Source organism: Anolis carolinensis, chromosome 1 (genome assembly GCF_035594765.1).
Source record: "Anolis carolinensis isolate JA03-04 chromosome 1, rAnoCar3.1.pri, whole genome shotgun sequence".
Taxonomy (NCBI): domain Eukaryota; kingdom Metazoa; phylum Chordata; class Lepidosauria; order Squamata; family Dactyloidae; genus Anolis; species Anolis carolinensis.
Genome location: NC_085841.1, coordinates 258,414,920 through 258,439,124, shown reverse-complemented (window position 1 = coordinate 258,439,124; position 24,205 = coordinate 258,414,920). Strand labels below are relative to the sequence as shown.

Genomic DNA, 24,205 nt, shown 5'->3' with positions numbered 1-24,205 from the left:
CCATCTTTTATAGGCTGTGAATTTCTGTTTGTTGCGGTTACTCTTTTCTCAGAGCAATCTGGGTTGTAAGTTGTATCTTTAGAGACCCTGGACTCACAAATGCGGGTCTGCTTATTAATTTATGCACAGAGGCTGTCTTTCCCACCCCCTTACAGCTTCTGGTGAAGCACATGGGTATACATGTGCATACATCACTTTTCCAGCTCCAGGATGGATTTAGCTTTATTATAGGACCATGCTCTGCTTACTGATATATAGATTCTGTTCCACCCTCTCTTCTACTTTTAGGGTTGAGAGGAAACATCTTTAGAATTTTTATTAAATTTCTCAATAAAGGAAAGAATTAGAAAAAAAATTGGACTAGGCACAGATTAGTTGCAGCATTTTGGTTGGATATGTGAATATGCTGAGTCTAGCTGTACCTTTAAACCTCCTGCTGACACTATAATACATTCGCTATACGTAGCTCTGACAAATTTTAATGAAGATTCTTTGGAATCACATGCATATCTGTAGGCTATTTTAACTTCTGTGTTTATTGCTTAGGAACCAAATTACAGTTTTAGCTTGCTTCCTAACAGATGCTTAGCATGCATGAAGAGCTTTATTCAAAATTCAGCTCTTAGTATAACCTGTAGGATCGGGTTACAGTTTTTGCCACTCTCATTCAAGAAGGAAAATGCCTCATTTGAAATGAGTCCATGCCACAGAATTCCCTGAGCTATCTAGCATTGCTGTATCCAGATTTTGAAGGGCAAGGTGCTTTCAAAAATCCTCTTCCCTTGACACTGTCCCTACTCTTTTAGCCTTCAGGAAAGATGGCTCTTCCGATGTGCTTTCGGAGAGTAACTATTACACACTTCTTTTGTTACGCCCCCATCATCTACCCTCTAGATTGTTTTTATCTTATGTCCCTGGTCTCCGTGATTGTATTCTTATCCTTTTCTCACCCCAAGTTTTAATTAAGTGTCTCATGCGGCCCGCCCTGTTTATATATATATATATATATATATATATATATATATATATATATATATATATATCTTGTGTTGCAGTGTATATGATTATTTATTGTATTGTTTAATTGTATTGTGATATGTCGTTTTATATTTTGCTATATTGTACTGTTCTGGGCATGGCCCCATGTAAGCCGCCCCGAGTCCCCGTTGGGGAGATGGTGGCGGGGTATAAATAAAGTTTTTTTATTATTATTATTATTATTATTATTATTATTATTATTATTATTATTATTATTACTTGCTCTTTCCCTCTGGGTCCAGGCACATGGGGATAGAGATGCATAGAGATTAACCTCTTTTTGAGCTAGGAAGAATTGGAAGTCTGTGGGTGTTCTGAGCAGCCTGTCAAAAGTGATCTTCTAAAGAACTTACGTAGATGCATAGTTAGAGTGGTTACTTGTAAAATAGGATTTCTTTTACAATCTGGCCTAAAGCTCTTGCAGTAGGAGGACCCTTGTCAACATGTCAGTTTGGTGCTTTCTCAAATGCAACTCAAGCCTATCATCATTTCCTCTTGACTGTTGAACCGTGGGATGTTAACAATCATTATCAGATGGTGGGTCAACCACTTTTCCCATGATCATTCTGAGTTAGTCTGGTGAAGATATGAAGGCTGCCCAGACACCATAATGAACTTGGCTTTCCACTGGCCAAGCAGGGAATTGTATTCTGGAAAGGTAATTTTTCTGAGCTCTGAACTCAGGTTTTGGTTTCACATTCTAGGTGCTATGAATGTGATGCATGAGTAAAAACAAGTGAACAAAAACATTAGGCAACACTGTGCCTTTTTGTAGTTTTTTGAAAGAAGGAAGTCCTGGATCTGCCTCTTTTTCCCCCTTTCCACACTGAATCAGCAGATAATCCTTTTTACACTCAACAGTTACAGGTATGGCAGCTTTTGTACCTGGTCCCCCAATGAAGGAAAGAGGCATGATCATCATAGCAGTCTGAGAAACACATTCACTTTCCCTTAGTTGAGTCCTCCACATTTTCAGAAAGAAGAGCTGTTTGGGTCTAGTAAATTCATAACTGAGAGTATGTGATGACAAATAACTACACATACGAGCGATCTTGCATGAGAGTTGCTATGACAGAACAGCTGGTCATGGGAGACTGCAGCAGCTACTTCTGGAAGCAAAAGATGTTTCATGAGTAATGTTTTCCCACCACTGAAGTATCCACTGATCACTTTCTCTTATGTGGCATCGCTTACACCAAAGGCATTTGTCCAAGCACATATTTACACTTTTAAGCTACAAATCCTGTTTGAATTGGCTCTGTGCATCATTGCCTGTGCCTCTCTCCTGTGTGGTTCTTTCTCTCTTTTTCTTTTCAGTGTGCAGTTGTTAGTTATGGAGCAGAAATATGTAGAGATTCCTACTCTAAAATCTAACTTCTTACAAAGGCAAACAGTCACAAAATTCCATGTATCTCATTACTTACAGCAGTCATGAAAAACTTGTGGCCCTCCAAATGGTGGTAGAGTTCACCCCCAGAATTCAAGGCTGTTGTACATGCCACCTGTGACCATTGCAAGTTGGAGTCTAACAATATCTGGAGGACTGCAGGTTCCCCGAACCTGACTTACATACTTCTTTAGTCTCCATCAGTTAAAAGGCTTCTCTTTCCCATTTTAGAGTCACCTCAGACATTCTGTGTTTCTTCCATAAGCATTTCCACATTATAAAAAACAAAACAAATTCTGTATATGCTGTCATTTGTGGAGTGGAGAACAAGTGTTGGTTTTTGATGTTAGTAGACTGATTGGCAAAAGAAGTGCTTGTACGCTACTCCACAACTGGCAGTACGCCCATTCTTAAGTATTTCTGATGGGAAGGTGATTTCTGTCTTAAGCTATTGGGAATGTGGATGATTATTGATAAGCCCATTTTTAATTGAATATTTTTGATAGGAACAGCAGGAGTGCTGTTGATCCAAACTCCTAGACAATTCAGTCCCAATTAAGTCCCTTCTTGTACCATTCATACATAGAAGAATCAAGACATCCTTGTTTAGAAATAAATATTAGCATACACTCTGAAATAAGGGCAGGTAGGATTTCAGTTATGGAGATCAAACTGAGAAGCCCCATCATTGGCCAAAAAAATACAAATGGAAGCCAGGAGCTAAGTGTTTAGTTCTCACACTTCAGTCATAAACTAATATTATCTGGCGCCTTTATAGAAGTTTTACTGGGTGATTAATCCGTAGAAAGCAATAAGCCAAGTTACTATCCAATGTATTATAGGAAATCCATAAAGTCCTGAGTGATCCTTATCTGGAAATAGACAGAGAAGATGAAAGAGGTTCACAGTTTTTCTTCTCTATCCACCTACAGATATTATTCTGGAGAATGTATTGCAGGTGACCACAACATCATTGTCATCATCATTACCAACACCAACACCACTGTCATCATGCATTTATATCCCATCTTTCTTCCAATAATGTGAATTAAGGTGGTTAACAACATATTCAAACAATTCAAAAGTCAGTTGAACACTTTATAAGTTAAAACATGGAATATTAAACTGCTAACCTGCATTTTCAAGGGGTGTATAACCCCGTCTAATGCAGCTGAATTCTTCTTTCCAGATTTATTTTTGACTAAGAACACCTCTGTGTTCTCTGGATTCAGCTTCAATATGTCCCCCCTAATCCAGTCCATTACAGCTGCCTTGGAATTTGGTGAAAAGGTATCATCAGCATAGTGGTGAGACCCAGGGCTGTAGCCAGAGGGGGAGTTAGGGATTCAACCTCACCCAAATGTGTCAGGTTAAAAAAACTTCGTTTACTCATGAATTTGTTACTGAGGCCTAACCCCAAAAGTCCAGATAACTTCTCCCAGTGTTTACATGTAGATGTTAAATAGCATGAGATGTTAAATAGCATCCACGGGCCAGTGGCCAAGGAATCAAACAAGAATCCCCCAGCACCACCTTCTGAAAATGCCTGTAGAGGAAAGTATGGAGCCATTGAAGAAGAATACCACCAAGCCTATCTCTGAGAGGCAACTCAGAAGGATACCATGATCAATGGTATTGAAAGCTGGCAAGACGTTCAGCAGAACGAAGAGGGATGTACTCTCCAAATCCAGTTCCCTGCATAAGTCATCCACCAAAGTGACCAAAGTTGCCTGTGTCCCATAACCAGGCCTGGAATCAGATTTAAATGGATTTACCTCATCCAGAAGTCCATCTCATCCAAGAACTCCTAGAGTTCCAGTGCCTTGCTCAAAATGAAAGATTACCTATAGTTACCGAGTATAGTAGGAGTCAGGGAAAGTTTCTTCCGAGGCTATTATATGACCCAGTTATTATTTAATTATAGATTGGTAGAGGGACATGAGAACAATGTTATATACTGGCTTTGCTAAGAAGCTTAACTGTTCACACTCCTGCCCAGCATATTGGCTATGCTGACTTCATAGCTTCCACCAAAGAATCCAGGCAAAGATCAATCAGCTTGTGTTTTTGTCTTATGCTGGGCTCCATCCCCCCCCCCCTCCATCTGCCTTTTCTACCCACTCTGCCGTCTGCCAGCAATGATGAGAGGCTCCACAGTGACCCCTGGCATGGAGCAGCACTTTGAAAATCCGTTTGTGGTTTTCTTAAGTGAAACTAAAATGCACCACAAAATAATGAAGGCTCGTGTGTATATGTGTGTATGTCTCTATAAAGGAGTGGTGGTGTGGCCTGGTAACCATGATGTCAAGGCATCAGGTGAGTGGGTATTGCGGGCAAGATACAAAGTGTTCTAAGTAGCATTCTCTCTCCTTCTGCCCTGGAGCAAGAGAGAAACATTGCCCGCAGCTAGTTCAGCTGTGTTGCCAGTCTTCCATCACCAATCTGCCCTTAACATCACAGAGGGACCAGGAGTGGAGCCAGGCCAGACTGGAAGTTGGGGGGACAGAGAAAGTTCATAGTCAAGATCTATTGGAATACAAGTCTAAAATGGTTTTCTCTCTCTCCATCCTTGTGGGGGGGGGGGGGGGGAACTATCCAGCACTGTGTGTGTGTGTTTTACATACCCTTGGGGGAATTACTGAGTTGGCAGATTTTGCAATATTGAACAGAAAAACTACGAAGGTCAGCGAGTGGAGAGATAAATCATGACAATGTGCAGAAGGAATTGTCTTGGTTGCAGGGACAAGGAAGTGGGAGACTTTTTATTGGGAATGTTTTATTGATTTTTTAACATTTGTTTTTAAATTACTTTCAAATGTTTTTAAAATACGATTTTCATTGTTTTTAATTTTTAACTGTAAACTGATTTTTTAATTTACTATTTCTGAAGCCTGCCTCAGTTCCCTCCCTGGGAAAAAAGGTGGCATATAAATGAAACAAGTGGACAAAATGAAATCCCCCCCCCCCGAGTTTTTGTCTTGTTAGAAAATACAAAGATGTTGAAATAATAATATGGTCTATAGACATGCAGCGTTCTTGACAAATTCACCAAGCTTCTCCTTAAAGCAGAAATAATAATGAACAGTCCATGGGCCACATGCATCCTTGAATCAATGCCAATGACTTAATTAGTATGCAACAGAACTCGAAGAAAGTACTTTCTTGCTTTTTATTACTATGATAAAGACTTGCGAGACACTGTTCCCTATGGGCTTGTGCAGCTTTTCATTTTTATCTTAGTTCTGGGAAGTCCACCATTTTAGACAATCCTCTTCCTTTCTGTCCATCTTTTTTTGTTATTTGATATTGTCCATTGTGAGATTTTGTCAAGGGTATTATAGGGCTGATCATGATGGTGCCTCTGGCAGTGACTGGCTGGTTTAGTTGCCTGCTTCTCACAAAAATGGTTCCTGATTGCTTCATCTTCCTGCCTGCCATCTGACCACTTGGCAATGACCTGGAGAAGGTAACATACTCATTTCAAATAATCAGTGAAACCTTGGTCAGCAGTCCTTTATTTTCACATATTCTAACAGTCCTCCTCCCCTCTGTTTATCACCAGTACATACATTTGTTTCTTCAAATCCATTCATGTTGTCATTCTTTAACCTTGGCATATGCTGCTTACTGCCAGTCTTCAATTTGTATTTTATGTAACAAATAAACACTTGTCAGAATCTCAAGGACTCTATGTATAATCCTGAAAGAAGTCAAGAGTTTCTAGATTTCATAACTGCACGAGCATTGTATTGGCATGGTGGGAAAGTGCTAAAGGAATGGAAGGAAACAGAAAAACAAAAACAGAAGTCCACATTTATGAATCATTCTAACTTCTATTATGTTTGAAATTAGCCTGGAAAGACTTTCCAGGTGCGGACTTATATTTTCCCTGTATCAGGAAAACAAATTCAAAATAAAGACACTATTGGGTTTTTAAAGTTTAGGATTTAAAAGGGAAGTAATGTTACTAGAGCTTTCATAATACAGTGGAAGGAGATTTGGAGAGGAAGAGGGCTGAAGGAATGTTCTGATGTACTCTCTCAACCCCATTTGCCATCATTTTTGAGAAATCCTGGAGAATGGGTGAGGCACCAAAGGACTGGAGAAGGGTCAACCTGGTCCCTCTCTTTAAAAAAAAGCAAAAGAGAAGATCCAGAAAATGAAAATGTCTGTATATATCTTGATGACAATGCAGTGATCTGTAGGAGCCAACATGGGTTTGTCTAATAGATAGTGGTGATGATGTGGACACGATTTATTTGGATTTCAGCAAATGGTCAATAAACCCACAACCAGCTGAAAACTACATTCAAAGAGTCATAATCAATGGCTTAGCTTTAAATAGGAAGGAGGTCTCAAGTAGAAAGCCCCAGGGTTTTATCTTAGGCCATTGCTCTTCAGCCATATGAGGAAAACTTGAAGTAGCAGGGCATGTTCAACTTTGGTGAAGAGAAGACTGAGATGATTGACATAATTATTCTCTTTAAATACCTCAAGTCGTACCACAGAGAGGAGGGGGCAGGCCTGTTATCTGCTGCTCCAGAGGTCAGGATCAGGTCTGTTGCTTTGACATTACAGGAGAATGAATTTCAGTTTAATATTATTAGGAACTTCTTATAGTAAGAGTTGTTTGACAGTGAAACCAATTGCCTAGAGAGGTTCAGAAAGAGACTGGACAGCTACCTGCTGGAGATGCTCTAGCATCTAGAGCTCCTGAATTGAGCAGAGAGCTCAACTAGATGGCCCATGAGACCCCTTCCAACTCTACTATTCCGGGGCTCTAAGATGATGAAGACAATGACAAAGTTGCTACTGGCTTTCCTGGTTTATGGAAGTGAATTAATTTGTTTAGCAAAAGTAATATTTGGCCATGAAATGCTGAACCTGGCCTACAACAAAACAATAATGCAAATAGAAATTAGTACCCTGAAAACTAAGCCCAGTCCATTTTCAAGTGCCCAGGTGTCAATCCTATATCCTAAATTAAGTAGATACACCAATCATACCTTGCTGTCAGTGTCCACTATATTTCTGAAAAATATAAGCAATTGGTATTTCTTATCTAACACATGCGATTGCAGTGCAACCCTCAACACTGAGTAATTGCTGTCTTGACTCGCAACTCTTTGCTTTCCACGTATTGCTCTGCAGTACACAGTCCTCTTCTAGTTAAACACACTACCCACCCCCATTGCATTTGTCATGTTTCCCTTTGCTTTGTTTGCTGGCTGGCTGGCTGCCACTCCCATTATCTTCCTTTTTCAGTCTCTCCTGCTTCCTGGGTGGGTATTTAATTCTACCTTTAAGCAGGCACACTCAATTAACCTCCTCTTGCCAGTGTTGTGGCTGGTACCTGCTGTTGCTCCAGTGTGGAATTTGGCCTTGTCATGGTATGGCCTTCACCATCCCCAGGAGAAAGCTGCCAGGTCCCAACAGCTCCCTTTGGTGAAGTCAAGGCATACCCAATACTGCAAAATAAAGCTCTTTCTTTAGAAATGTCCCCTCAGCTCTGGAGATGCATTTGGAATTATCTGAATTTTAGTGACAGGTGTTTGAAACTGATCCAAACAGGCAAATGCGAGTAGATTCCATGCTGCCTGTGAATCTCACCTTGACAGCTTCTGTCTCCCTGTTGCTTCCTCAACAGGCAAGTCCCCTGAGGACTAGATGTATTTCTTTGCCAAAGTACATTCAATTGGACAGAATGACATGAAAGACTATTATCCTAAACAGGAAGCAGAACAGTTGTACCTCTGGAATGGGACTATATTGGCGGGGGGGGGGGGGGTTGGCGGCCAGGCACAATTCCATTTTTGTAGTGTCTCAGGACAAACATGGGCCACTAGTCCTAGTATGAGTGTTTGGCAATCTATGCGGGATTTTTTTGGGTGTGGTGTTTCCTGGTTGAGCAGGAGTTATTAGTGCTGGAGTACTTTGCCAAATTATTTTTATACTTGTGGTTTATTTTGTTTTTTCTAAACATACATGCATGTCTGTATGGAGAAAAAGAAAGAAAAGAAGGAAGGAAGAGTGAGAAGGAGGGAGGGAGATGTTTGTGAATTTTTCGGTTCTGAGTTGGCCTGTGATGGCCTATGCATTTGAGCATGAAGGGGTGTGGATGCTTGATCTAAGTATATGTATGCCTAAGGTGAGACCTTAGGAATTGCTATATAGTAATTCATATATAGAATAATAATTCCTATGTAAATATTTTAAGCCATGTACAAAGTTCTATAGGAAGACAAATTAAATATGTGATTACCTGCACTGAATTCCCACAAGCTTGGATTTGCCAATTTATGCAGTTGTGTATATGTGACTTAAGCATAAATGTGTGCTATGTAGTGTCATGTGGTTTGATATAACAATAGTAGTAATAATTATATTGCTTACCCAACTCTCCTCACAGCTTGAGCAGGGTTACAACATTGCTAAAACACATAATCAAACACATAATCATTTAAAAACACTCTATATAATCACATATTAAAACATATTTCTGTAAAATACATATTAAAATGCACAAAATAAAACTTAGAGTTGAAGTGTAAAATTAATTATTAAAGCTATCTGGATAGGCCTCACTTATGTCTTAAATTGTGACAACTGATCTTGCTGTCGAAGTTCTGTTGGCAGGTCCTTCCACAGTCTTGGGGCAGCCAATGAAAAGGATCGATCTCTGGTTGATGGTGGCCATTCGGGTTTGGTCAGGCTGGAGCAGACGCCCCAAGAGGACCTCAGTGTTCGGGATGGATTATACAGTGAGAAGGCGATCCTGTAGCTAATCTGGACACAAACCATGTAGGGCTTTCAAGGTCAAAATCAACATCTTGTACTTTGCCTGTAAACTAATTGGCAGCCAGTGGAGTGACTTTAGAATAGGCTGAATATGCTCACTCCTAGATGTTCCTGTGTGTAACCAATCTGTCTGCTGTATTTTGAAACAGCTGGAGCTTCCGAACTTTGTACAAAGGTAGCCCAATGTAAAGCACATTGCAGAAGTCCAACCTTGAGGTTACCAGTGCATGCATTACTATCTTTAGGTGCTATGTATCATTCTTCAAATGCATATTGTTGTGTTCAGTGTGTATATGCAAATCCTACCTGACTGTAAACTCACCAGTGACCTGCAGGAGCTGGAAATTTCACGCATTAATTAGTGTGTTTATTTTTTGGGTGTTTCAATAAAGTCAGCACCAAACAACATGGTGTCTAGTAGCTCCTGTTTCCCAAATGAAATTGCAACCTTCTGCATTTGTCTGTTCACAGCAGTTATGCAGGATCAGAACTTCAAAAATACACAATATAATAATGGGTATTAAGCACTGTAGGGCTGGATCAGAGGAAATGTGGTGACCACTTTGTTTCTTATTCCCTTCTTTTGCCATTCATCCATTCCCTCCTGCCTTGCAGTGTATGCTACTATTGCTATTACAAATGCCGATGAATGAATGCAGCACTCTAAAGGCTCTCAGTGGAAGTCTGGAAAGTACAAAAACCATGCCTCATTAGCTATTTGTGACCACTATTTGTCCTGAAGGGAAATTTTTTGGCAGAGTTTGGGTTACCTTCTTAGATTAGGAGGGTAGCAAGGCTAGACATTTTTAAGGTGGGTATACAGTGGTTGCCTGGTTCTCCAGCTATGTACTGAAAGGACTGTATTTTAGTGGCAGTGTCTGAGAGGATACCTACTGGCACCAGTATGTTTCTCAGTGTGAAATCCATTGATATGAGTGGAACTGCACTGCTGTTGTTGGTTAAGGAGAAGCAGTGAGTCAGACAGCTTGGAGGCTAAGGAGGGAAAATCCTAGAGCGGAATAAGTCCTACCATGTTATCTTCTGTTCTAGGTTCTTAGCAAAGGGATTCTGACGTTTCACCCACATCTGTGGCAGGCAACCTCTGAGGATGCCTGCTACAGATGTGGGTGAAACGTCAGGGGAGAAAGCTTCTGGAACATGGCTATACAGCCCAAAAGACTCACAGCAACCCAGTGATTCCGGCCATGAAAGCCTTCAATAATACATGGATTCTGAAAAATTGTTGGGAGAGAAGATTTACTGTTTTCTGAGGGGTGTATGCTTGATCATTTTGCATGTATATGTTTTATGCCTCTTAACAATACTTTTGGCTGTATGTGGTTTTAGTCAAATATCTGTTGACATTATATTCAGATATTATATAGTTGCAGGAGCAGCCATATGGCAAGTTGTCTTGAAGTTTCAACATTCTTCTAATATAAAATCTCCAACTTCTATTTGTTGTAAAATTATGACAAATTGTTCTATCGGTATGAAATCTGGCAAGAGGAATCTACCTGGCTGAGAGAATATTTACGCCAAAAACCCAGGAAGAAAAATCAAATAAAGAATGGTTTTGTTTATAGGTGTGCATGCTACTGTAAATGTTGATGAATGAATTGAGAGAACAGGGGGCTCAGCAAAAGTCTGGGAAACAGCACATGAACCAACCTTCATTATGAAAACGTGTTTAATGCTTACGGAGTGTGAAACATATGGCAGTTCCCTTAGCTTGCGATGTAAATAACTTTTGGCTTGTGCACAAGTTTGTATAAACCTTAAATGGAATCATTCTTTGGCACTGAGAATATGAGATTCTTTCACACAACAGAAAGAGAAAGCAGAGCTGTTTTGAATTGAATATTTTATTTTCACTTTGTTTTGGTATTAAATCACACTGATAAATTATCCAGCACACATTAAATCCTGTCATTTATTCAGAGGGTCTTCAAACTAAATCAATGTGCTCCCTCAATTCTTATCTAGTCACCTTATTAAATCCTGCTTGCATTGCTTCTTGTGACTCTGTACAAAGTCAAGCACACACATGATTACATTATAGCCTCCAACATTTCACAGATGCAAACTAGGACCCATGAGACCAAGCATCATGAGAGTGTGGGCAAGACGGCGACAGTTATTAGTAAGAAAGAACACTGAATCTGGGAGAGGCTGCAGCAGTTTGCTTTTGCTTGAGCCTACTGGGAAGGGCAACATTTCTTACCCTCCCCTCCCCCTCCCCTCCCCACTGCTGAATGAATTGAGTGGGAAGTACAATTGAAGTAAGCTGAGCACAAAAAAAGGGAAAGGAGGACAAACTGGGTTGAAAAAGTGAGGTGACAGAGGATTAATTTGGACTGTCCCTACCAAAGAGGGGCAATCAGATAATTTTGTACTCTGATTTTGGTGACCTGGCCTATGAGAAGGTCACCTCGTCAGTCAACAGTTTTCCTACTGCTGTGCTTTAATAGAAAACCCCTGCACAGGACAAAGAGAAATTTGAGCCATCATACCTGCATCCCTTTCTGAACAAGGTTAATCATGGTAATGATATTTTCTTGCAGGAGCTGATATTAGTACTAGAAAAAACAACCTGCAGAAATCTTGTACAGCTGTCCAAAAGCTACATCGTTTTTGTGATTGTGTCATTTTTGCTTTTCATTTAAAAATAGTCTATAGATTTCTCTGTGTTCTGTCTGAAACCAGAAGCTGTTCCAAGAAGCCATCTTTCAATTTCTAGAGAGACCTATTGCAATGGCTGGCTGTACACACATAAGCTTTTTGCTAATACGACTGTATTCAAGAGGTCTGCTTCTTGTTGTTGGAGAGTCTATCACCTTAGCTCCCAGCAAAGTCCACTGCATGAATATATTTATGAAGGAAGAAAGTGCAAAGGCAGGTTTACAGATGAACATGAAGAAAACCAAATAATGACCACAGATGGGTTACATAACTTTAAAGTAAACAATGAAGTACTGAAATTGTTCAAGATTTTCCATGCATTGGCTCTGTCATTAATGAGAAATGAGAGTGCCATCAATAAATAAAAAAAGTAGAATTTGGAAGGATAGGTATGAACAAACTAGACAAGATCCTGAAGTGTAAAGACATATTTTTGAATACTGAAATTAGGATTATCATTCATTGTATTTCTTTTTTCTCTGTATGGTTGTGAAAGCTGGACAGTTGCAAAAGCAGGCAGAAAGAGAATCAACTTCTTTGAAATGTGTTGAAGAGAACTGTGGATGCTGCGGACTGCTAATAAGTGGATTTTAGAGAAAATAAAATACTCCTTAGAAGCCAAGAAGACAAACCTGAGACTGTTGTACTTGGTCATTTCACAAAAAGATAGGACTCCCTAGAAAAGAAAGTAATGCTTTGTAAGAAAGAAGAGGAAAACTTCATCCCAGATGGATAGAATTAATCAAGGAACCCACAGCTATCCAGAGTTTGCAAGACCTGGGCAGAGCTGTTGAAGATATATAAGGTGACCTGAAAGTCACTCATTCATAACATTTCCACAAGTCAAAGATGACTTGATGGCAGTCAAGAACAACAATTGTCTATACATTTGCATGTACACAATAGTTTTCTGTAGCCCAAAAAATAGTTTTCAGTATTACTGCTAGTGTGCCTGGAAATTAAGTGACTGCAGTATTAAACATTTTCTGTTGGCACAGCTTATAGTTCTTATGGCTTCATATATTCAAGGCTGAAAGAATTTGATACCAAAACAGCCCTCTTCAAACAGGTCTTTGGCCCTATGCTTCTCACAGAGTAAGTAAGGAACTGCATGATTGCATGTATGCGTACAGAAACAGACAGCCAAGAAAAGCACACCCTCCACTAATAGGGTTAATCAATAATTTCAAATCAGCTTCTACGTATGGTGAGGGATTTTTGGCATGATTTGTGCACAGATGACTTGTCATCACCTTTCTCTGAGGCTGAGGAAGTGTGATTTGCCCAAGTCACCCAGTGGGTTTCCATGACTGAGGACTACAATTTGAACCCATCAGAGACTCCCAGAGTCTCTGCCCAACTCTCAGATCACTACACGACACACCACCTTTCTAGGGTTAATCATAAAGGAAGGTATTACTTGAAACTTTATAGTCAGGTGAAGTTTGGAAAATAACCAAAACAAAATGTTACTCTTATCTGAGTAACTACTGCACATATGTTTAATTACTTATAGATTTAGCATCTTTGTTGCTAGGAAGAAGTACTCTGAACAAACTGAAAAGGGTGGAGCTGTGTCAAAAGCTATAAATTTTATGTTATAAAAGAACGCTTTGTGATTGTTTTGAACGTTGAACTTTGAGGCAGTGAATGATAACTGGAAATCAGGTGTTTTATATTTGATCTTACTATGTACTGGCTATAATCTTGTTTTATAGAGAAGGAACCTATTCCTGAAATGTGAGGTTTTCGGACTGTATGGCCATGTTCCAAAAGCATTATCTCCTAATGTTTTGCCTGTATCTGTGGCTGGCATCTTTAGAGAACCACAGATGCAGGCAGAATGTTAGGAGAGAATGCTGCTGGAACGTGGCCATACAGCCCGAAAAACTCACAGCGACCCTTTGATAATCATCTCTTTATTAGATAGATTGAAGATTCAGAAATTTTGTTTATTTCTTGGTAACATTTGCTTCTGATGTGTCAGAACTGAGAAAATAGTCCAACTTACTGATTATAATTGTTTGCTAATGTCATCATCATTATTTTTTTTAAAAATGACATTTCTGACGAAGAGAGGAGTAGTGAAGAATCTTAACTATAAAATTATACTTTATATTGTCCAGAAAATGCAATATATATATATTTTGCTTCATGTTTCTCCTTATCCCCTTCATTCCAGAATGCATTGCTAGTTGTGATATTGTGAGTCTATATAATGAATATATATAATCTATATAATGAAAGCTTATATTGAGAAAATAAAACTATTTCTGGTATTAAATTTATGAAGCTGATATAACTGGTTTTAGTAACTGTAGGACACAGTTTGGCTGGAGGCTTTGATTCTGGAAAATCGTAATTCACATCTTTCCTGGGTTAATTACTGATTATCTGATTCCTTTCAAAAGGTTTTTCAGGGTTTACTTGGTAAAGACATGATGCAATATGGACTTGCTTTTTCAAACTGTTACTTTTATCTGTAAAATATACTTGAAACTTCCTTTGGGATTACAATCATCACTATTATTAGAACAAAAATGTTCTTTGAGTGGCTGGGCAGAAACAAGAGAGATAAAAACAAATGGTAGTGTTAAATTGGGCAAGTACGCTAGAATTTTTCATCAGGCTAGGGTAGGAATCAGGAAGTCAAATCAAATTAAATTAATGACAAATTAAATAATGTGATTTTAATGAATGAATAAATTGAAGATTGTGAAAATATATATTTAACAATTTCCTTGTGCTTCATTACATTAGAGTTTGGAGATATTTCACTATCCAGGCAGTCTGGTGTCTCATCCACATTGTGTAACAGACAACTGACTTTCAAATTCTAATCCTAGTCACAAATCAAGAATGAGAACTACACTAATCATTAAAATTATTTGGTTTAGTAATATCATACTAATTTATTTTGAAAGGAGTACACATAAGAGTATTTAGACCAGGGGTGGAAAGCAAGTGGTCTTCTAGATGTTAAACTATAACTCCCATGCCTGTAGCAAGGAAAACACATGGTTAGGAATGCTGGATATTACTGTCCAACAGCATCAAGAGGGCCTCATGTTTTCCATGGATGGGCTATATGATATAAAAAGTGGGGGCTGAAGGAAAACGGAGAGGGAACTAAAATAGGAGTCATGTTGTAGCCTTGAAATCTGCAATTAAGCTCAGTCCCAAAATGGTTATATCAAATCACATGTAGTGACACATTCTGGATTGAGAAGAGGAAATGGTGAAACATCAGGCAAAACATATTGATAGAAAAGTATCTGATCTGTCTCTAATACATTTTATTCCAGGGACCTCTCCCATGTAGTTAGATACCTTCAGTAAGTTGAATGGAGCATGGATCTTGTGTCTTGTAAATCTAAAAGCATGTTGGCTGAATTCTGTGTACCTTAGGTTGAAATCCCTCCCCCCTCTCTATATATAGGAGTAATCCTTTAACTGAATATAATGAAATTTTCTCCCAAGTAGACAAGCACATAATTGTACGGTTACAGCCCAGTTACTAGATCATTTTTAAAAGCAATGCTTTGTTTGAGGAGTGAGTAATGTATCTCCATTTGATTGGAGTGAGGGATCATGATTCTGGGATTAAGGCTGTTGAATGTGTGTCCTGGGATATTTGGAAAGAAAGCAGAAATGCCAGTTTAGGGATTATTCAGTTTATTCTACACTTCATCTGTTAAGCTATCTAGAATGCTAAAAGAGGTCATTAAACTGTAGCTTTAGTTGAAGTTGCTGTTAATATAAGTGCACAAGTTTATTTAAGGTATGACTTTAGAATTAAGTTATAATCCACTGTCATTGTGTCCTTTATGTTAACTATGCATTGAAGATTTAATAAATACATTGGCCTATGCAAGAACTTATGCAAAGCAAACTTGCCTTAAAACACATTAAAAACTGCCTTGTATTGAGTCAAAAACCATTGATCCACACAGCTCAGAACTGTATGCAGATTCTCCATTCACTTTGAAAGAGGTCTTATCCGATTTATAGTTGGAAACATAGAAATTGAACTTGGGTCCTTCACATTTCTCTACTGTGGTCCCATCCCTTAAGGGCAAAAAAGTTATTTTAGTGTAAAACACATCTAAATACATTAATTTATCATCTGCTCTGCCTAATTTTAAACAATCTTGTAATACCTGTTTACTCAAATCTAATTCTCACCTTTTTGGACTGAATTATCTCACCAAAAATTAGGGTGCGTATTAGATTTGCATCATATAGTCATCTTAGTGCTGAGCTAAAGCCAAAGGGGAATCTTTTTTCAGGAGCTCCTCTTTGAGGGACCTCATTCTCATTTCGTGGCCATGTCTCAATGCCATGGGACCTTGGGATTTCTTCTTTGGCAGAGAAAGCTCAAGACCTTGCCAAACTACAGCATTGAACCAAAGCAATTAAAGTGGATTCATTCTACAGCATAAATGCATCCCAAGGTTTTTGCTTTCTGTTGCCGGAAGCTTTGGTGTTCAAACACTTTTGTGTTTTAAAGGAGAAATTCTAAACATGTAGCAACTGTAATCCACACCTTTTTTTGTCCAAATGCCAAAGAGGGCACATGTCCCCCCCACTGCACATTACATTTGCCAGGAAATGATTTTTTTTTTTTAGTTTCAGAGTTTTAAAAATAGAAATGTGCATTAGATTTGATGACCCATTGGATTCGAGTAAATACGGGGTATATGCTGATATACTTTGCATATATGCATTTTCTTACTATGGGCTTTGGCACTTGCTCTGCCCTGACTTACAAATAAAAGTTGTGATCCTATTGGTATTGCCCATTTTCCAGGGATGAGCAGTGATGGTGAAAGAAGGTGGACACAATCTGCAGGGGCCAAGTGTTGCATTTACAATGGCATAACGTTTGAAATGTGTTATGCCATTCAAATAACGTTTGAATTATGTTTGAAATTATATTTTTAATTCATAATGTATTTTAATAGTTTTAACTGTTTTATGTGCTGTTTTATATTGGTTTGTATGAGCATCTAATTGTTGCCACTGTTGTAAGCCGTCCTAAGTCCCTTCGGGTGAGAAGGGCGGGATATAAATGTGAGAAATAAAATGAGAAATAAACAACATACCAGTAGAGTTCTGCTCAAACTACCTCTATATTTATCCTACAATTCCTGACCTTTGAATTATACAAGATTTTTTTAATGTTTCTAAAAACCTGATGTTAGGAAAAAGTTAAGTGAGCTCTCTTGGGAAACCATGTTCTACCTGAGATGTTTTTAAAGTCCAGCAATTATCGGGCAGGAGCAAGCAGGCATTGGTCAATTTGTGGAACTGCCCAAAAGAAATCTTGATTTTTTTTTTAGCATGACTTCCATTTCAACTTACTGGACACTATTTCCTATCTACAGGTTTATCACTTGGGCTTTGATTTTGTCATCTTTCATAAGCTGAATAGGAGTAACCCTGGTGAATGCCTGGATGATGACAGGCTTCTAGGGGAACCTGAGTGCTTTATAAAATAGTATTGATATTTCACTTGGTAGCATCCTTTTTTCAGCATCAATATTCTATCCTTTGTTTGAACTTCTGCCTCATGATGTTATGAACCACTATATAAAGAGGCCTGTCAGTCAGGAGAAGCTAGCCTCTTGTGGATATTAAATCTGACATTTCCCATGAGAACTCCTGAGATGCATGTGTTAATTTAATTTAAAATAAAATAAAATAGACAATAGAATTGCTTGAGTTACGGTTTCAATTGAGGTCCACCTTAAAATGGGGGCACGGAAAGAGCCTCCCCGAAGATTGAGTGAATTCAGTCGGGCGTCCCCTGGGCAACGTTTCTTGTAAGCGGCCGATCTTTCCACCCCAAAAGCATTGGATGAATGGATGAATACCAAAGGTCTTTATCAAGACCATTGCTAACGATTATGTCTATTAATATAGAAGGTTTGTCACCTGCTAAGGAAGAACTATTAGCCAAAATGTCTGAGGACATCTCATGTGACATCCTATGTATACAGGAAACACACAGAGACATTACAATGAGAAGACCAAAAATTCTTGGAATGCAGCTGGCAGTGGAACGACCTCACAGACAATATGGCAGTGCCATTTTTGTATGATCTGGTGTAGCAATCTCTGCAACTTCCCTCACAGAAGTGAACAACATTGAAATCTTATCTGTGGAACTTGATAGTTGCACCGTATCATCACTCTATAAACCACCTGGTGCTGATTTCTATTTTACACCCCCAACCAGTTGCCACAATCATGAAGCCCATTTTGTTGTGGGAGATTTCAATAGCCACAGCTATTGATGATAGAAATGGCGAAGCAGTTCTAACGTGGGCCGACAATAGTAGAATGAGCCTCCTTCATGACAGTAAATTACCACCATCATTTAATAGCGGCCGATGGAAGCGTGGTTATAACCCTGATCTGATTTTTGTAAAGGAAAGCATAAGCCACCAATGCACCAAAAGGGTATTAAACCCAATACCTAACACACAACACAGACCAATATGCTGCGTAGCATATTCAGCTGTAAGACCGAAAAGTGTCCCATTCCGCAGAAGATATAACTTCAATAAAGCTAACTGGACAAAGTTTACAGAGACCTTGGAAGCTGCTATTTCTGATATAGAACCTTCTATAGAAAATTATGACCTGTTCGTAGAAGCTGTGAAAAGATCCTCAAGGCTCTCAATCCCTAGAGGCTGTCGCACAAGCTACCTACCAGGCCTAAATGAAGAATCACTAAATCAGCTACAAGAATATCTCAGATTATTTCAAGAGAACCCATATAGTGATGGGACTATAGCAGCAGGCCAAAAACTATCTACAGCCTTAGCTAATGCTAAGAAAGACCGTTGGATAGAGCTGCTTGAGAACCTGGACATGTCCAAGAGTAGCCGAAAAGCCTGGCAATTGCTGAGACGCCTGGATAGTGACCCCCTGGTCAACCCTGGACTCGCAAACGTGACACCAGATCAGATAGCTCACCAGCTAATTCAGAATGGGAAAACCAACTGCAGCAGAGTAAAGATGAAAATCAACAGGGTGCCAGAACTTGAAACCTACCAGTTGTCTTCTCCTCTAAACCTGAAAGAACTCAGAGAAGCCATCAAGCGATGTAAGACTGGTAAAGCACCTGGCCTAGATGACCTGATGATGGAGCAAATCAAACACTTGGGGGCCAAAGCTGAAAACTGGCTTTTGAAATTCTACAATCAATGCCTGGCACACAAACAGATTCCCAGAGCATGGAGGAAAACTAAGATAATTGCCATCTTAAAACCTGGTAAAGATGCCTCCAATGCCAGGAACTACCGACCAATCTCCCTCTTATGTCATCTATATAAAGTCTATGAGAGGATGCTATTAAATCGACTAGGACCTGTTATCGAACCCAAGCTTATTGCACAACAAGCAGGTTTCAGACCAGGGAAAAACTGTACAGGTCAAATTCTTCATCTGACTGAGCATATTGAGGAAGGCTATGAGAAAGGCTGCATCACGGGAACAGTCTTTGTGGACCTTACGGCAGCCTATGACACGGTGCAACATAGAAAAATGCTGCATAAAGTCTACCATATCACCCGGGACTTTGACTTTACAAAAACTGTCCAGACCCTCCTAGAAAACCGCAGCTTCTATGTGGAGTTTCAGGGCCAGAAAAGCAGATGGAGGAGGCAAAAGAATGGTTTACCCCAAGGCAGCGTTCTTGCACCAACCTTATTTAACATCTTCACAAACGATCAGCCACTACCACCACTCACAAAGAGCTTTATATATGCTGATGACCTTGGCCTTACAACACAAGCAAAAGATTTTGAAACAGTTGAAAAGCAACTCACCAATGCCTTGAAAGACCTCTCCAGCTACTACAAAGAGAACCACCTGAAGCCTAACCCTTCCAAGACACAAGTGTGTGCTTTCCACCTACGTAACCGCGAAGCCAACAGGAAACTGAAAGTTACTTGGGAAGGCCAAGAGCTCGAACACTGTTTCCATCCTAAATACCTTGGTGTCACCTTAGACCGAACACTAACATATAGGAAACACTGCACGAACACCAAGCACAAAGTAGCTGCACGCAATAACATCCTGCGGAAACTGACTGGCAGCGCATGGGAAGCAGACCCACAAGAAATAAGAACATCAGCCCTGGCCTTGTCTTTTTCAACTGCAGAGTATGCCTGTCCTGTTTGGCACAAGTCTGCCCATGCGAAGCAGGTGGACATAGCACTGAATGAAACATGCAGAATCATCACGGGATGCCTTAAACCTACACCTGTTGATAAACTCTACAAGTTAGCTGGCATTGCCCCTCCTGACGTGCGACGGGAAGTTGCTGCTAACGGTGAGAGAAAAAAGGTCGAACATTGTGAAAGCCACCCACTGCATGGCTATCACCCTCCTCCCACCAGACTCAAATCAAGGAAGGGCTTCATGAGAACCACCACTCCTCTTGATGTTCCTCCAGCAACAGCAAGGGTGTCCCTCTGGGCAGCTAAACCTGGCAATTCTAACTGGATGGCCCCCCAAGAGGGTCTTCCTCCAGGGGCAAACCAGGAATGGGCAACTTGGAAGTCCCTGAACAGACTCAGAAGTGGAGTGGGCAGATCAAAAGACAACTTGGCAAGGTGGCACTACCTGGAGGAATCCTCCACCTTGTGTGACTGTGGAGCTGAACAAACAACTCAGCATATGTATGCTTGCCCACAATGCCCTGCCTCATGTACGGAGGAGGAGTTGTTTAAAGCTACAGACAATGCGGTTGCTGTTGCCCGCTTTTGGTCCAAAACTATTTAGTTGCTTGTGATTTCTTTTCTTTTTTTAATTTTATTTCCATTATTTGAAATGTATTTGCTGTACCAATGCTTTTGACACGAAATAAATAAAATAAACCTTAAAATGGCAGCATTTCAGTATCATAATTAAGTAATTGAGATTCAGTGCTGGATCAGTCATTCTTGGAGCATTTTAAACCACTCTAAGGTGCTGACTGATTTTGTTGTATGATCACTTACAGCTGGCATAGAGTCCTATGGAGTGATCACCATGATTTCTTCATGGTATCTTTAGCCTGCAGAAGAGAAGGTTGAGAGGAGACATGATAGCCATGTTAAAATATTTGAAAGGATGTCATAAGGAAGAAGAAGCAGGGTGTTTTCTGTCACCCTGGAGAGTAGGACTCAGAGCGATGGGTTCAAATTACAAGAAAGGAGATTCCACCTGAACATGGAGAAGAACTTCCTGACCGTAAGAGCTGTTCAACAGTGGAACTCTCTGTTTCAGAGAGTGGTGGAAGCTCCTTCCTTGGAGGCTTTTAAATAGAGACTGGATGGCCATTTGGCAGATGAACTTTGAATGTGTTTTTCCTACATGGCAGGGAGTTGGACTAGATGGCCCATGCGGTCTCTTCCAACTCTATGACTTAATTTTTAGTTTATTTTCTCTCCACTGGAAAGAAAAATCTTGTCTGCGCCACAATCAAGCAAGCTGTGCATTTATAACACTATGTAACACAATTTTTGTTCCTGAGTTAAAAATGTCATTTCCTAATTGGGTCTATCATAAAAACATCAAAAAAGTTTATTAAACTGCAAAAACTTTGTTTTTGCAGGACATCCTGCAGCACATTTTGCTATAGTTTTTCAATGAATATCTCATAGAATCTCAACCAACTTAACATTGTTTGTGGCAGCCACAACAACATAGTTTCTGGAGTATAAACAACTACTTTCAAAGTAAGTACTGCACAGTTAAACAGGAAATAACACTTTCAGATGAGGAAATTGTGGTACATAGTGTAATAGCTCTGCAGTGGACTATGTTTATATCTGGCTATATGCTCTCTTTAATTGCTGCTAAATTGAAACTGAGCCCTGTCTTTACATAGTAATGAGTTCTGCTATCCCTTACAAATACATATGGCTCTTGAGACACTTGAGTGTACTACTGAAGAACGGGATCATTAATTCCTCCAAATATTTAACCTTTTGTATGGGAAAGAATGCTCATTAGAAAGTTGCCAATGAAATCTGAGAGGGTTGGTTTTTGCAGAGTTGACCAAGAAACAAAGCAATCTCTGTGTGAGCATCCACAGAACAAGAGAACCAAGAAGCAGAAAATGATGATGTTTTTTCAGAAATACAACCAGCTCTTAGAGCTTTAGGTATACTCTCAGGTGTAGTATTCAAACAACTATACTAGACAGCTCTAAGAGTTCCTGATGTACCTTTGATGTATTTAGCAAATGTTTTGAAAGGTGTTCCTTGTTTGTCTTTGCAACAACTCTATGAAGTTGGTTACTATGGTATATTTCTCTAGAAATGATATAGAATAATATTGTAGTACCCACAGCCACAAAACAAATCTGTGGTATGGTCATGGCTTTATTTGGATCTGTCCAAATTCAAGCTGCTATAATTGTTCCCAGATTTCTAGCTAATATGGAAGGGTCAGAGCTAATTTGGCTTTTTCTTCACTTGTACTGCATGTAAAATTGTCATGGAAAGTTTTTTATGTTGTGTGCCTTCAAATCATTCCTGACTCATGGCAAACCATGGGGGTTTCTTGGCAAAATTTGGTCATAAAAAGTTTGCCTTTGCCCTCTTCTGAGGCTGAAAGAGTGTGACTTGCGCAAAGGAACCCAGTGGGTTTCCACAGCTGAGTGTGGATCCAAATGTAGGTTTTCAGGGTTGTAGGCTCAAACCACTATACCAAACTGACTCCCCAGAACAGCAGAAAAGGGGAATCCAGTATCCACTGTCAGGAGAAAAAAATATGGCAGAAGTAACAAAAAACAGAGATCCTCAGTATGGCCAAAGTCTATTTATTATAGAAAAAGCTGTTCTTTTTGGAAATTGTGCTATTCTGGTTCAGAGGCTCATACGTTAGCACTGTAGGCATAGAATGGTTTATCTTAACAGTACAGAAGATTACTGGAAGACTATTTGGATGAGGTAGGGAGAAGATTGTGAGGAAGATGGACTAGTTACAATGGAGCAAGTAAGAAACATGATGTGAGATACGGGGTGACTCAGAATTCCTTGGTCCTGTGAGGAAGGAGTTCCTGGATAAGAGTGCCAGGTTGTGCATGATAGGGGGTTGGTCTAGATGTCCCTTGTGGTCCCTTCCAACCCTACGATTCTGTGATTCCATAAATGGAAAAGAGGCAGTGGCAGGGGTGAGGCTAATTGGTCTCCCTGGTGGCAGTAAAAAGGTACAGGAGTGAGAGACTATTGTGTCCAATTAAATAGTTAATAGTACAGTAGAAGCCACCTGCCCTCTGTGTCCCCATGGCAGAAGGAACACAAATGAGCTTGTTCTAATTATCCCTCTGGCAAACACAACCTACCAGCCAAGGGAAAAGAGCACCTGTCATCTGCGGCCTCATCCACACATGTTTCAGGGAGGGAGGGAGGGGCAGAGGGATTTGAGCCTTTATTATATGTTGAGCTCATGTAAAACACTTCTTACTATGCCTTAAGCTTTCATGCTCCTCTCTCTTGTAACAAAGCTGGCTAAAATAGCTGAATGAGAAAAAACCAGTAAGCTTTAGCTCCCTTTCCTGGCCCTGAGTGACTCCATTGCTTTACATCTGAAAAGAATGTTTAGGTGCTGTGTAAGTAAAACTCAGCCAATTAAAACCCAATATAATAACTTTTACCTTTATTGGAGGCTGAAACCAAATTAAGGGTGCACCTTGACATGCCTTTTAATAGTTGTGAAGCCAGATTCGCTCTGTGGCCTTTACTTGATGCATGGAGCTGATCAGGCAGTAACACAGACCAAGACTGTTTAATGTGTTCTCTCTGCTTGGTCTCATGCTGGAAAGCACAGCCTGATGCTACTTGGCACTCAAGACTCTTATAGCTCCAAGAAGTCTGTTGCCTTTTCTGGAAATACTAGAGCCCTGCTGAACTGTATTTCTATTTCTTCCTTCAGACTGAATAATGGACTCATAGTCTACAACCGCTTTCTGCTTTGTACTCTTTCACGCCTCTATCAAGTAAATAAAGTTATCAAAGTTAGGAAGATTAGATTTTGGAATCTTGCCAGAGACATAATGTATTTCTCATTATCCAACCTCGCCCCTTTCACATAATGTAGCATTTATATAATCACATCCCAAGCATTTCAGGTAATTCACGTACACTGTTTCAGAGACCCTCACAACCATTCTGCAAGCCAGGTCAGTATAATGTATCTACATATTACTAGAGAAGGAGTGGAGGTTGGAATTCTAGCAGTTTGGGTAAGGTTTTCACATGTGAGTTTCTGATTAAGTAGAGATTTGAACAGGGCACA

At 39.7% G+C, this 24,205-nt stretch overlaps 1 protein-coding gene across 8 annotated transcripts in view; it reads left to right on the top strand.

Annotated features, from left to right (window-relative positions):
- The window catches only part of syt7 (synaptotagmin 7), a 297,131-nt gene that overhangs the window by 40,730 nt on the left and 232,196 nt on the right, over positions 1-24,205 (top strand). The window contains exon 2 of one of the 8 annotated variants that reach the window (XM_062967455.1): positions 9,050-24,205. This exon is cut by the window's right edge and continues 12,970 nt beyond it. The exons of the other annotated variants lie outside the window; for them this stretch is intronic. Coding sequence (XP_062823525.1) covers positions 18,158-20,701 — 2,544 coding nt within the window. The 5' untranslated portion in view covers positions 9,050-18,157 and the 3' untranslated portion in view covers positions 20,702-24,205. The remainder of the gene's footprint in view (positions 1-9,049) is intronic. 8 annotated transcript variants of the gene reach the window in all.